At 38.7% G+C, this 15,835-nt stretch overlaps 1 protein-coding gene across 3 annotated transcripts in view; it reads left to right on the top strand.

The window, feature by feature from the left end:
• The window catches only part of glsb (glutaminase b), a 49,222-nt gene that overhangs the window by 30,402 nt on the left and 2,985 nt on the right, over positions 1-15,835 (top strand). For 2 of the 3 annotated variants that reach the window (XM_042494527.2, XM_042494526.2), the window contains exons 14-16: positions 1,231-1,323; positions 13,487-13,548; positions 14,641-14,717. In XM_042494527.2, the coding sequence (XP_042350461.2) occupies positions 1,231-1,323; positions 13,487-13,548; positions 14,641-14,717 (232 nt within the window). Of the gene's footprint in view, positions 1-1,230; positions 1,324-1,987; positions 10,272-13,486; positions 13,549-14,640; positions 14,718-15,835 lie in introns of those variants that run through there. The other variant, XM_042494528.2, reaches the window with a different exon arrangement.

Genomic DNA, 15,835 nt, shown 5'->3' with positions numbered 1-15,835 from the left:
CAAATGACAGAATCACTCAGAGCAGTCAAATGTCTTAATACATAAAGTACATAATACACACAGACACACACACTCACTTCAGCATTGAAGTAAATCTAAAAAAATATGTCATCTCATGCAATTCCTAAAGGTTCAATAACAATTTTAATTCTGGTAATATGTTTTTTTAGATTAGTCAGTAACATAGTAAATACCCTCAACAAAAATTTTAAATGCAACAGTTTTGTTTTAATTCCCTTTTTTCCCCATTTTTCACAGGTTTAAGTTAAAAATCTTAGACTTTTTTATGCACTCCACCGACGTAAGCTTTCTCCAATATCATTTCTGTGAATTTTAAGCACATTCAACTGGCCACACAACCACTCAAGCTGGTTACGATGACAAACTGCTGTCGGGTCAACATCCAGGCAGGCAGATGAGCTTGTGCAGAAATTCTTCAGTTGTTCAAGCCAGTTGTTGCATCAGCTGTTCAGGTGGCTGATCTCAGACAATCTTGCAGGTGAAGAAGCTGCAACAGCAACATTGAAGATGTCTCGTGGTAGTGAAATGAACATTCAGTTCTCGGGCAACAGCTCTGGTGGACATTTCTGCAGTCAGTATGCCAATAGCACGCTCCCTCCAAATTTGTAACGTCTGTGTTATTGTGGAGTGTGATCAAATTGCACATTTTAGAGCAGCCTTTCATTGTGACCATCCCAAAGCGACAAAAATGTGATCAAAATTTGATAGAAAGAAATCTATTGTATGCATTAAACAGTCCTTAATCTTTAGCTTAACCTGTGTAAAGTGTGAGAGAGAGAGAGAGAGAGAGAGAGATAAATAGATAGATAGATAGATAGATAGATAGATAGATAGAGCATTTTGGTTGTTTCTAAAGCAGCACTTAAACATGCAGACACTTGTTCAACACTGTCCTTGAGTTACTAGTTCAACTTGGCTGACATACTTAAGAGTCACTGAACCTGTTAATAAGTAAGTCATACTTCATAAATGATCGCCTAGAGGCCAAACCCAGATATGGATCTCAGTAAACACTGCATGCAAGAATCCGCCTCTGTAAACAGATTACCTTTTTTGTAGGAATCAAACTCTTGTGCTTATTTTTCAACACATATACCACTGAAATAATTGACTTCTCAGCTTTCAGACATCAGAATGACATGTCACATTGAACAGTGGAGAGTTAATCGGTATATTGAACCTTCCGTCGTATCTGTCTTTTCCTTCCAGGACCTTGTGGAGCTTTTCAACTTTCACAACTACGACAACTTGAGACACTTTGCCAAGAAGCACGACCCTCGCAGAGAAGGAGGGGACCAGCGGGTAAGGACACACAGCATCACGTTGTGAGGAACAACGGCACTCATTTTCCCACACACTGACCAGAACACCTCTCCAAGAATGCGGCTGACGCTGAGGTCACTGTAGGTCAGATTTCAGCATTCAGCATTCTGCATCGGCTGTTTTGTGGCCAACGGCTAACATGTTAATCTCCATAATGCACATGTAGTACAACCAAAGTGAAAAGACACGTGTGATTTCAAAAAAAAGAGAAAAAAAGGACCTCATTGCCTTTCTTCTTCTATCTTTGGGTGCCCTGTCTCTCTGCATTCTTGTGGAGATGCCTGCAGGTGTTTTCTGGCATACTGAGTATTTCCTTCTAGTTTGGTCACTTGATATTTTTCCATTTGGCTACACAATGGACATAAGCAGCCAAACGACACGCATTTTTTTTATACCAAGGACTGTGGTGCAACGGTAACAAAAGTATGACAAAAACACATGGAGGCTCACACCAAAGAAAAACTAGAGTCAAACCTGTTCAGTTTCACCTTTGAAATGTTAAATTAGCTGCTTTTGGCTCTGGTTTTTCAAAAGAAGTTCCCACAAACCACATGCCACTTAACACACTCAACACACGCATACACACACACACAGAAGGAGCCAGACAGCAAGACTAATTTGTTATCCGTGTCAATTGAAACAGCAATTCTCCTTCGGACCCATGGATTACGAGAGCCTCCAGCAAGAGCTAGCTCTGAAAGCCCCTCTTTGGAAAAAGGTGTCCCCCACTGAGTCGCACCAGGACAGCTCCACCACTGTAGTTTATAGAATGGACAATGTCGCCAAGTGAAAATTGCGGGGGGGGGGGGACCCACCGATCTCCCACACCCCCACCACCTCGGCTGATCTCTCTCCCCACCTCTCACAAAGACACCACCTCCTCACCCTCGAATATTTAAATCTAAATTATGTAGAGGATTATTTATTGCTTGTGAAGCGGTTACTGTGTGGCTGGGAAGCTTCTGTTGTTTTTGTTTGTGATGGAAAAATGGGAAGAGTTACTGCTTGTTAGTTTTGCTCTGAATTTCAAATGAACTCTAAAGGCCAAAACACACCGCTGCTGAACGGCGCTTCAAAACAGCCGCCCCGCTTATATTCCATCTACAACCCCACACTGTGTTTGGCAAGGAGTACGTTGGTGCTTGTGGACATGTCGCCCTGCAACACACCCTCGCTGCTCCTAAAAAAAAAACCCACACTTTTTCCTCACTCACTCCCTGCTTGGACGTCCCGGCTTTCGTAGCAGCACTACGTCTCGCCTCACCATGAATGTAGAAAGAAACTCTCACCTTTTGCTTTCCCAAATGTGTGTTGAAGATTATGCTGCCTTCATGTCATCCTTGTAAATATGGATTTTCCGTATTTATGAGTTACAAGCACATGAACGACCCTCCAAAGTCATGATTGTGAATGGGAAAGTGGAAAATTTCGATTATACCTGAGTTGCTGAGCTGTGACGTTTGCAGGATGTTTCAGGGCAGCAGATGGCGGAAAGCATGCAAACAGTGTCAACAATTGTCAGTAAAAAACATTACTTATGTCCTTTTTTGTTCCTAGTAGCTATTATTTACTTTAAGTAGTTGCACATCTTAGTATATGCATCTATTAGCTATACGTATTAGCAAGCAAATTTTTAACTTTAAAGCATACCAGGCAAGTATTTGCAAGCATTTTAAACTTGCTCTTTAAAGCAGCTGATTTATGTTGCAATTACCTCTGCAACACCTTAAGCCCTTATTCACTGAGACAACATAAAGCTAGTTTGCTAAGCATATAAGCTTATAAATAAACAAATTAAAAAGTCAGCAACATTCTTGATGTGCTTTCCATGTGCTTTGTTCCTTCGCCAAAGCACAAGGGAGCTCTGTGCTGCTTGCTTTTGCTAAAACATCAGCTACAAAAAAACAACGTCTTTACTTCTAGTGTCCATGTTTGTAGCTTTATTTCTGACAAGTGCACTTGAATGCCACTATGTCGTAATTACAACTGTGTGCAACTGGGAAGTACAATATTTCAGAGGAGCATGTGAGAACAGCATTAGTAGTTGTTGAGGTTGACTAATGCGTGACCCACAGTCCCATCATTACAAAGATAGTAGCAGAACTGATATTGCCTGGTGAGCCATAGCTCTGGAGATTTAGGTGATTAATCAAATTTTATCAGCGGGTGTCCACACATGATTTTAAGCTAATGGCTTCAGATCTTTTAGTAAAAGTAGTTGGGTCTTTGATGAGCTGCAGAGCGATGCAACTGTTGTTGCTACAGGCGGCACTCGACTAGCGTCATACGACATGGCGCCACAGCAGCAGTGTTTTTTCAGCTTAAGCTTCCTCCTGCTTCTTGCCCCAGTGTGTGTGTGTGTGTGTGTGTGTGTGTGTGTGTAGGATCTGGTGTACAGTAAACAGGCTGTGAGCTTGTTTCATCTCACCCCCTTTATTGCAATATGTTTCTATGACAAAAATGTAAGCTAAGGGTTGATTTGAAATTCAGTTTTATTTTAACCAAAAGATATGTGTATGAGTGTTTTTGCATGTGTAGAGCTTTAGCTCAGAGCTGCAGACCAACAGTCTTAAACTCTACATTCAGACTACTTTCCAGTGACGATTGCTTACTGTAGCGCACACTGAGGCCTTAGACTCTGGTGATTGTAGCACATCAATACAGATGCTAGAAGTGCCGTAATACGATGAAAATAGATCATTGATGGAGAGTTTTAGGTCAAAGGAGTCGGCTGTGAATGCCTGGGCTGGAGTGCAGCAGTGTTATGATGTAGCTTCTTAAAAAATTAGCTGTGAATTCTGAAGGGATTTAAATATGCAGGTATTTTGCTTTTTCAATCTTCATGTTTGACCTTGAAAGGAAAAATCAACCCCAAAACTGAAAGCTCGTCTGAGCTACTGTCATGATGAGTTTCTCAGCCTTCTGGTCAGGACACAGTCAAGGAGCCACAGAGCTGATTACACACAGTTAGTCTCTGATCCTCTTTGGAAGTTTATTTCCTAAGTAGATTTTTTTCTGCACAACTTACAAGAACCTCTACCATTTCTCTGTAGATGGTTAAATGCTAAAAGACATTACACTCACTTACAGATGTCTGAAGTGGAATAATTGCAGACATTTGTGAAATGAGGTTCCCTGGAGCCCTCTATTGTAGACACTTCATTAGCTGTAATTACTCTTGATGGTTAACTTTCATTTTAATGACTTTGAATTATAGCATGTCTGCCTCCCTTTATACCTTTTAAAAAATAATGTGCAAAAAAGACCATGACTTGACAGCTGAGAAACATGGCTCTGAAATGATGACATAATGTAAAGAGAAAAAGGACTTCAAATTGACTTGAACCTGTTGGTGTTTTCACCTGAGCCAGTTGAGGCTGATTTTTCAGATGACAATGTGGGTGTGGAAAAAGAGGCTTGCTCAGGAGAGAGGTGAGATGGCTAAAACAACATGCTGATTTCATTTCTGCTCATGGGGACTTTTGCCTCTCTTGATTGTCCTTATTCACCTGGACCAGTTGCATCATTCTGAGCTGCTGTTGAGTTTAGATGTGTGTGTGGCTGGCTGCCATGTTGGTCAAGGTTAGTGAGTATACTCAATGTGACACAGGCAGAAGGGTGGTGTGTGTTTATTGCTGCAACCTCAAGTTAAAGCCCCTCGTAGCCTCCATGCGTCTGAGTTGTCATATAGCCTGTAAAGGCAGAATGAGAAGGATTTGTTGGTTTCAGTGTGTAAACACACACAACATCCAAAGCCGGCCCCTCCGACACAACTCAAATGCTCTTCTTGCTCTGATCATTTTGATGAAGTCTCGCTCTCACATCCTGCTCACTGTTACTGGCTGGAGGCCACACACCACTGTCCAAAGGTCGCTGCCCAGTAACTTCCCAAAAACAGCAAAATAAGAAAATACAGGTAGAGAGCAATGTCTCTGCAGATACAGACACCAACACACACTTCCAGTGGATCATAAGTGATGATTGAGAGATTTTACTTTTATATGAGACTGTAAATTTGGGATGTAAGTTTTGGTTAATTCTGCTTTTTAAAGGTAATTAACTGGTTAATTTTTAAGAGGAAAAAAAGACATAAAAACAAAAAAGCTTATCCTTTAAGTCTGGCGCCCCACTGACTCAGTGGGCATAGCATTGCATCTTTTATCCATTTTGAAGTGGTAAAATTTTAATGATGAAAATGCCTTGACATTTATTTTATTTTCTGTTGGCTTTGTTGTCAGACCGCAGGCCGGCGGCTTTAGCATGTGAAAACTTTACCGTGGCCCAGCCTCCAGTCTCCTCAACCTCTCTGCACTGTACGTCACCCAGGTGCTGTGAGAGCTAACATTACCGAGCTAGGGGCAACGCTTATTTGCTGATCAACCAATTACATAGAACCTGTGACAGAAGCAAGCCCCCAGGATGTGCTCCAGGCTTTGAAGCAAATTTTATATAGTGGCCAAAAGTGGAATTACACTGTCCGTGTCTGTCACGTGATGCCATGGGGCCCAGAAAAACTTTTTCCCATTGACTTACATTTGGAAAAAGACATCTATAAATCAGTGCTTACATTTTTGTGAGTTTGAAAACCTCTGCAGTGTGAGTCATTCCACTATCAAGATTCAACATTTGGAAAGTCTAAAAGAGCTGCTAGACTAAGTAATTTGTTCACCATTCTAGCTGCTCCACCGGTGGAAGTGTGCAATGCAGAAGAACCAGGTATTTTCAGACTGCAGACATGCAGTATTTTTTACTTCATGCACCACTGAGCAGCTCTCACTGGAGTAAGTGGCTCCCAGTGACAAAGTTGCTTTATTTTGACCACAAAACCCTTTTAGCATCATTGATGATGTTAGCACCACGAGCTGTGCTGACACAGCTAACAGTGATAATATAGTCAACAATGCTAAAGGGGTTTTACAGCACAAACTTGAGCCGCGAACTCAGCAGGGTGAGCTGTGGAGAGACAGGAGGGTGGGCAAAATGTTTCTATAGCAATGATGAAGCCGCTATTAGCGATAAACAACAGCAAATGAGTTGATGCGCAGCTCAGTAAACTGAAGAGTAGCAAATTGACGTAAAGACTGATATGTAACCAGTGTAACTGTTTTGTTTTGGGCTTTTTTTTTTTAAACAAAATCCTACTCATTCTGCCTTTAACTTCTCTGCTGTGAGCAGATGACTGCAGGATTTGTCAGGGCTGCATTCCAAAACCATCACTGTGTCTTTTCACGACCCACAAAAATCTATTAAAACAGGATGCCTTAGTCTAGAAAATAAGTTGCTGTCTACAGAAACGAAACATTGTGCATTTAAAATCAATCAGTGATTGATATGATCAGTGATTTAAAGCTTTGAGGGGGAAAAACACAAGCAAAAGAAGGTGAATTTATTAATTCCCATCTTGCAGCATTTTTTTTGACAGATTATCTTCAGACAGAAAATAAAAAATGTAACTGCCGTATCAAATAGATGTTATCAAGTTGAGTTTAATACCTCAAGTCCACTGATCCAGAAATGTTCATCCTCATAAAAGTGTGTTTTGAATGTCGGTATGCAAACACACACACATGCTCAGTATTGTATTTAAAGTGTTTCTCCTCTGATAAGCTTGTACATTATCAAAACTTCTCTCCACACACATAATTTACTGTACTTCTGAATGTACATACTGGCAGATGTATATAGCCTTTAGGTGTGCATCTTTACTTGAATAATAATCCTCAACAGCAGACCAGAATGTGTGCTGAAATACACAAGACGTTCCGAATTTCTATTATTGCCTCCTCCAGGAAATAGAAATCCTTGCACATCCTTGCCTTAGATGTCAGTCTACTGTGACTATAGCGAGGGGTTAATCTGTTTATCAGTCATTGTTAAAACTGTACAAGTGGTGTTGGATTAGAGTTCAAAGTGATGGCTGCTGGAACCAATGATACCGTGTTATTACTTTGTCACGGTGTGTAATGTTGTTTCTTTTATGGTTTTTTTTATGTTATGAACTTTTGTTAGTGTTTTTTTCTGTTTTGGGGGTTTCTGCTCATTATTCTGTTGAGGTAAAAAGTAATCAAAAGCCTCTGTCATCAGTAATACTACAAGGAAATTTGAGTCCCTGTTAGAACAGCGTTTTTCACAGTTTTCATAAGCCGAATGCTTGAAATGATTTTATCCATGGATCTTGTTGCTTTCTGATAAATGTTTTGCAGTCTTAAGAGGTATTGAAATGAGTAGCAGTTGGACAGTGCTTCTTATTTTGTCATCCGAGCTGGACAAGGACAAACATGGCGACACAGGTGTGAGCCAGTCAGGTGCTGCAAAGTTTATTCAACAGTTTCTGGCCAATAGAGCTTCAAGAAGCAGACAGCAAGGACTACAGCATGTGATGGAAGGATATACTGTATTTACGCTATTCCCTTCTTATAAACGAGACAATGTGAAACCTGCTCTCAGTGAAAAAGGTGGATGTAGAAGCTGCTTTTACAGTGCTGGTTGAAGGCAGATACATCACGCTGTTATGCTGCCTCACAGTTGTGTAAATGTACAATCACAGAATGGGAGGACAGAGTTGTCTCGCATTTAAGCCGCTACAAGAGGTAGCAACAGCACAGACATGGTGTCTGTATAAACAGGACCTCCAGCAGGACAGGACCATGGGCAGGACAGGTGTGACGTTTTGACGACGTGTTTTGTGTGCGACCCATCACAGGAAATTTAAAAATCAAGTTAGTAGTTAGCGACTAACTCAAAGAAGAAGACCAGCCTCCTTAAGTTCACAAAGGAAAACTATGACATTCAGCAACTTATACCTTCTGAGCAGAGGACGAGATCGGCTGCCAAATAAGAGAGATGGTGAAAGTTTGTTTTTGCCATGTTATGCCATTGTTGTTGTTTAGAAAGCGCTGCCAACACACGTTACATGTCAAACAAGAGATTGTGTTTACGTCTCGCTCGTCACATCTCTTTTGCTTCCACCATGCTGGACGCTATTTAAAATCACACATTAGAGCGACATGATGCTGCTGTTTTTTTTTTTGGTTATGTGTAAACATGCAGGAGGCATAAAAAAAGACACTTAGTACTGGCTCTATTGTGCAATCTCTGTTTAAAAACGGGCCAGTGGCAAAGAATGACATTGCTTCAGAAAAGTCAGGTATGTGTCCCGTTTTCCTGTGCTGGGATCACTTAAGTTTGGCAAGTGACTTCAGGTCGGCAAAAAGCCTTACAGAGATAATCTAGATCTTAGGCTAACTCCTCTTGATTCAGACTATCTAGCAAACTCAAGATGTGACGATGTAAAATGTAATGTGTCCGTTAGGATTATGACAGTCTGTCAGCCACATCTTTTAACCATCTTTATTGGAGCAAAAATGGGCAGGTCTTGGGAAGAGCTAATTTGTGGCGGAGTCTGCCATTCCTGCGCTAGATTTAAAAGTGGGTACGTATGCAGAGGAGATTTTCAACGAGAGACAAGAGCTGACACACGTGCACATTGCATGTAATTTCAAAGAAAGACGTCACATTTTCTGCACATCACTAAGAGTGGAACTCTAAGATCTTCTTGATGTTACCACCAGTCACTACAGGTAGATTAAGGATTATTACTTTAAATGCACAAATACAGTGCACCATTAAGTATCAATGTGGTCAGCTGCTGCTCAAGTAGGGGATTTCCAAAAGCCATGATGTATCATTTTCTTCGTGGTGATAAAGCCTGCTGTATTTTGGTATAAGTCATGGAAATCGGGTTCCAAGAGTAGCTCTTATTTCAGTATCTCATCTCAGGCCTCCTCTCAGCCTGACCTCTCTGTGTTTTTGGACAAAGAGTCATTTGTGTCGTGTGGGTTGTGCTTCTGGAACGGTGGTGAAGGGAATCACTAAACAATGTATGACTCCTTTTTTCTTTGCTGCTACAGTACAGAGTCACTGGCACACAATCTGTAATACAGTGCCTACATGTCTATAAGACTGGACCAGACCAGCCCTGACAGCAGACTGCTTTAACCCTATTGCAACCAAGCGGAGCTGATTATCCGATCTTTGCTTTGGTAAATCAAAGCAGCCTAATGCCGCTGCTGCATGACAGTAAATGACCTTATTACTTGAAGTTTGTAATCGGCGACCCCTCCCTCACTCCTCAAACTGTGATTATGACTCTGTACAATCAAACTCATGACAGAGGAGCTTTTGAATGCAGTTACCAGTATTTCCATGGAAATCTTCAAATTTTTATGGTTCATGTCATGTATGTAATGTTTCCTGTTTTTTTCTCTCTCTATGAATTCTCATCTTCTCTCTTGCATGCATAGTTTTGTATGATTTGACAAATGTTTTCAGATCATCTGATTACCTTCCAAATGTCTTTATTTATGTTGATTTGTGTCTTAGACATACATTTTTACCTGTGACATGAAAATTGCATATAAATATGTAAACTGTCACTACCATTGCAATTTGGTGACCTTGGAATTGTAAGGCTCTCTAATGTTTTGGTCAGATAATATATTTTTATGTACACGCACTTTTAATAAGCGGATGATACGGCCAAAGACTAAAACTAGAAAAAGATTCTGAACAGGCAAATTTAAAAGTTTGGAAAGTTGCTACATGGATTGTTAAATTTTAAAACCCTAAATTTCCCCAAGCATACAGTAGATTAAGCCATACAGTTCCAAGAACATGACTTTTCTGTGTTTTGATTTTCTTTCTCAGTCCACATGGTTGTATTTCTGTATGTAATGTCTCCATAAACTTCATGAACTGTCCTGTCTGCTCGTCTCTCTTCAATATTCTGAGTAGATACTTCAGTGGTTTTGGCTGTGACGGACTTGCAGACATGATAGTGAAAGTGATGTTAAGTTTTTTTTTGTTTTTTTTTTAGCCTTTGTGTCTCTTGTATAAAATCTAATAAAGCACTGTTATATATCATCTTATTTCTCTGCGCCCAAAACAGTTCTTTTACAACCATAATCGCTGTCACTTCAGTAATCAGACTGTGACATTTAAAAAAGGATCCTTCTGCATACTCAAAGGACCCTTCCACTTTTTATGTTTACACACCAACCACAGCCATGGCTGGAGGCATTATGTTTTTGGGTTTCTGTACTTCTGTCCATCCATCCAATTCTCATGGACGTTTCAGAAACGCCTTGAGGGAATTTCCTCAACTTTGGCACAAACGTCCAATTGACTCATGTGAACTGATCAAATTTTAGTGGTTAAAGGTCACTGTGACCTTGCATCCATCTTACTCTTGTGAACATGATCCGTGAAGAACACCATTAGGGAATTCCCTCAAATTTTGCATAAACGTGTGATTGGACTCAAGAATTAAATGATTAGAATTTGATGGTTGAAGGTCACTGGGTCCACACAAAACATGTTTTTGGCTATAATTTTAGAAATCCTTCTCTTGTAATAACAGAATTTCACACAAATGTCTCATAGGATATAATGATAAAGACATTTTATATCCAAAAGGTCAAGTTCATTGTGAAATCCTAATGTTCTGCGAAAAATACTTTTCTGGTCATTTTTCAATGCCTTGACATTTGGTCAGATGCTGAATTGGTGACAATTCAGGATTCAGCATTAGCATTGATTTATTTCTGTTTGAGTTTGGTCACAGAAATAAAACTCAAGTTTAAATCAAAAGGCAGTGGTTTGTTTCATGGAAACTTGAAGACAAGTGAGGTAAAAGTGTGTAGGAGGTGTTTTCACTCAGGTTGTTTATGCATTAAATGTCCCACCCACAAACTCCAATCAGCAGGTGAAGAAAGTGCTACATTACTCTCTCTTGTCACGTTGTGTAACGCAGTCATCCATCGCTGCCAGCATCGTACTGATCCAGTTTTACAGCATTTTACTGTTTCAACAAACCAGTGTCAATATGTTTTAACTGACACGTCAGCATTTGGAATGTGTTTTGCATTTTTGGAGGGTCCCGTTTCCAACATTGAAAGGGTTTAAGTTGGGTGAATCTAAAAATATTATTTATTGTTGCTTTAATTTTTCAGATTGATGTCATGTATTTTTCACAGGTACCACCTCATTCATAGCCTAAACAAATATATATATATATTTTTTAAATACTTTCCAGGCAAAGTGACCATGTGTATATGAATTACTTACTGGGTTACATTAAAGTTCCAAAGTGAACTAAGAATATAAAAATCACACCCCCTGAGAGGTCATCAACATCGTGGTCACTTTAAGAGTCTAACTACCATATTAAAATTAATGATAAATTAAATGACACAAGTTTGCATACAAACACAGGCTGTGATTTATCAGTGGCTGCAAACATTCTCTATAATTACTGAGTTTAAACATGAAATCATAATAATATACTAATAAATGAAATTTATTAGTATAAGCTGTGCTGATATGTTAACATTTAGATTCAAGGAGACATCACATTTAAAGGTAAAGGGTTAATTTCATGAGACTATCCATGAGTGTCACTTGAATGCTGTGAAATGGGACCTAATACTTATGTTCTTTGGTTCCTTCTGTCTTGCTGTCTCATGCATGTCTAAATGTGTCATTATCATCTGCAAGATTTTCTTTGTTTTGTTTTTTTAAACTACTTCGGCATTTTAGTTGCGGTTTGGCTTTTGAGAGTCATTACTGGTGAATTCGGAATATTTTTTGGCGCGTTACTTTTCCTGCATGAACTGAAACATCTGTGTATTGAAGTGATGTGGTGCTTCTTGCAGTGCTGAATATTGTACCTTTGTTCCCTGGTTGCACAAAACACACGTAAACTAATGCTGCCTTAAAAAAATGTTTGGTTTTTTTTGTTTGTTTTCATTTGTTCAGTTACTAGCCTTTTATGGCTGGTGTGTATTGTCATTCACATTTCCAATGTCTCCTTGTAAGTTTTCATCTCCTGAAGTTTTGCTTTTAGGCAATGATTGATTCCTGTTTGATGGTAAGTTTTAACTGATGCAGGGGTCTCTGCCAGAGCCGTGGTACTGTGTGTTGAACTGTTCTTGTATTTCAGTAGATGTAGTTTTGTCTGCAATCGTAGTCGACTGAGGGGAATTCTCTTTCACAAGAATATTTCCAACAAAGCTCAAAATCTGTCGTTTGTTGGTGATATCCATCTTCAAGTTTAAGTCCCTATTTTTCTGATTGTTGACAAATCCCATAAAAAGACCAAAACCATCAATGAATTAATCCTATAAACTAGTACTGTCTGTGTATCCCCAGAGCTTCATTATTGTCCAAATCATGTAGATTATTTTAGCTCAGTCCCACACACTCCATGCTCACCCCACATATTCACTAGACATCAAATGTGTATTAATCCACAGCTGAAAATAGTCCCCAACAAAAAAGAACACTATTTAACACCTGATTGAGCAACATGTGCAAGAAGATGCAATAATCAGCTGTTTTTTAAAATAATTATTTGTGTTTTGTTTTGTTTTTTTCTGATGTGTTGTGAGAGAGCCCAGATGTGCAATTTTTTTGGTCCAAGTTAATTTCAGTCATCAGTAACATTCTACATACTAATTTTCTGGTGCGTCCTGTGTTATGTCTGCTGGACCAGATATTTGATGTGGTTCACTTAGTTTCTATGAACAGTCTTTTTATGCTAGCATGCCTCTGCAGAAAGAATGATGTTGATGAGCCAGAACGTGCTCAGAACTGTGCTGCTCTGCGATAGGTAACAGGAGGACTATTTTTATCTGTACAACAAAGCGAGCAGCAGCCTTTCTTAAAGACTGATAAGGCCTGAGCGGCTGCTAAGACAGTAGTGTCTCATCGATTGAGACACACACCACCACCCCCCCCCTCCTGGAATGGACTAACGTTTTTTTTTTTGGTTTGTTTGTTTTTTTGTCATGGGATCTGTTGACAACAAGAAACTTCTAGAATAAAACTAGGCTTTTCCTCTAAGTTTGGTATGAGAATAAAAGACACTGAAACTGAATTCCTCTCTGCTGCTTAGAAACTAAATGTATGACATTAGTCCTGTGTGAAGTCATTTGTTTTATACTCATTAGTCCCTCAGTAAAATAGTAACCAGATTTGGTCGTATTTCTTATAGCTGCTGCAGTTGGAGGACCAGAAGTGAAAAAAAGATGACTTTTTGGTCCTTCTGCAAATGTTTTCTCTTTTTGTCCATCCCTGTCCACAGGTCAAGTCTGTCATCAACCTGCTGTTTGCTGCCTACACCGGAGACGTCTCCGCACTGAGGAGGTAAACAACCCACTCTTGTGTTTTTTTAATATGTACTAACTCGTATTATCCCCCCCAAAAATCAGGCTTATTTTACTTTTGTCACGCAGAGGAGTCCATTCTGAAAACTGTGTGTACTGTTAAACATTTATATACTATATATATATATATATGTATATATATATATATATATATATATATATTTACTTACACTAACAGACAGGACATTTGTCCTGTTGTCTCTCAGCTGCATGACAGTTTTCATGTAAGAAACAAACCTTACTTTTACACAAAGTGTTGCAAACATATATCCTTGAGTTCATGCATGAATTTCCTGAATCATAAAACATTTGCTTTATAAAATAAAAAGCAGAAATAGTTATGTCTTTACTCTAACCTGACTAAGTAAATGTTTATTGCACAATGACATGTAATGTTTGTGTAATGAAGTTTTCAGAGGAATCTTGTGGGTATAATCCGCCTAATATCTTCCTGTAGCTGTCAACATAACTCTAACATGCTGTAATATGTGCTTATGCATAACAAGGTTTTTTGTTATCCATCATGTGAGTGTATTAGTTATCTCCCAGTGTCCCATCTCTCCACTCATGTACACCATCTAGCTGAAATTATGTTTGCAGTTTACAGGTTTTTTTAATCATAGCAGCTTTCAGCTTTATTCTCAGATATCTACAAGTTCATATCACATTTTTTTCTCAAAACTTTCTTGTAATTGTACCTTTATTTGCGTAGTAGTATGACTTTATCCCGAAAGATAAAAAAGAAGAAGGAAAAAGATCAAATTCTGTTTGTATAGAGTTGATTCTGATATGTTTTTAAAAAACTGTCAGGTTTGGCGAGAAAAGAAGTAATTATGGGTCCTTGAAAAGTCATGGAAAAGTTTTGAAATTTTGTCTGTGAAAAGTGTGAGAGCCTTGAGTGGCGTATATTTTGAGGGAAAAAGGCAACACTACAGCATTTCAGTCCAGGGGACAATGTCACTGTGTTTTAATCCTAAACTGTTATATTGGCTGATAAGACATGATATTTTAGTAAAGAATGTGATTATTGAAGGTCTTTATAAAGTTAATGACCCGACCTTTGTGTGTGCAGGTTTGCGCTGTCATCCATAGACATGGAGCAGAGGGACTACGACTCCAGAACAGCCCTCCACGTGGCGGCAGCTGAAGGTAACAGTCAGTGTTTGTCTGTCAGTGTGCATCACAATCTGTGCAGTGTGCGGCGTATTTATATTTTAGACAATAGTGTGTGTCCAACTTTATAACTTTGAGGCGACAATTTGAGGAAGGCCCTTTAGCTGTTTCAGCGTGAGTAATGAAATGCCACCGAAGCCTTTCCTGAAGAGTGGCTGTAAGACACATACACATTACATTACATGGCTGTAATTATGGGCTGTTGTCATACTTTACCATAATCAGAATCAAGCACACCCCCTCTTCACAGTATTGTTACATGAAGCTATGTATCAGTGGTAGATATACAGTTCCTCTGCATAACAGTACTAATACCAACTGGGGAAAATACTCTGTTAAAAGTAAAAGTCCTCCACTGGAAATATATCTTACGAAAAATTAAATAAGTTTAATCAGGAAAATGTATTCAACCCTTTGAAACCGAAGCAAACTTGACATGAAATTACCCAAAAATGAGCAAAGAAAAGTGCCAAAATTCAATGAAGTTAACAAAAGACAAAGAAAAAATAATAGAAAAACAGGAGATGGCCTGAAAAAAAGCTAAAATAAAATAAAAATAATGAATGTAAAATATTATATTATTTTCTTTAACCTTATTTTGAATGCATAATTACAATATTATAAATGTATACTATAAATATGTTTTTGATATACTTTTTCTGGTTATTTGATCATTTTTCCTGTATATTTCTCCTTTTTAAGCTGTGGTTTTAACTAGGGTCACTTTCTTGTCACCTTTCATAATTTTTTGGTAATTAGCAGAACATTTCATACCAAGTTAATTATTGCCTTTTATCCTATTTAAAAAAAATCAAAGTTGCTCATGTTTTACAGCCTTAAATGCTTATGAAAGGTGTCTGACAGTAGGACAAGAAAACCAATATCAATCCAGTCAGTTTTCAAAAGGTTAAATTATGGAAAGTAAAAGTACCCAATGCAGAAAAAACACACCCAAAAAACTCAATCATTCAAAAATATTTAGGAGATGACTGCTCACCTTGTAAAGCAGACACCCCATTTACAAAGGCTGTGTCAATAATGATAATAATAAGAAGAAGAAGAATAAGAATAATAAATATATTTTAAGCCTGAAT

The sequence above is a fragment of the Plectropomus leopardus genome, chromosome 10, assembly GCF_026936395.1.
Source record: "Plectropomus leopardus strain MGB_pleo_1.0 chromosome 10, ASM2693639v1, whole genome shotgun sequence".
NCBI classification, from domain to species: Eukaryota; Metazoa; Chordata; class Actinopteri; order Perciformes; family Serranidae; genus Plectropomus; species Plectropomus leopardus.
The sequence above is the reverse complement of the archived record's forward strand: the minus strand, read 5'-3'. Positions and strand labels throughout refer to the sequence as shown.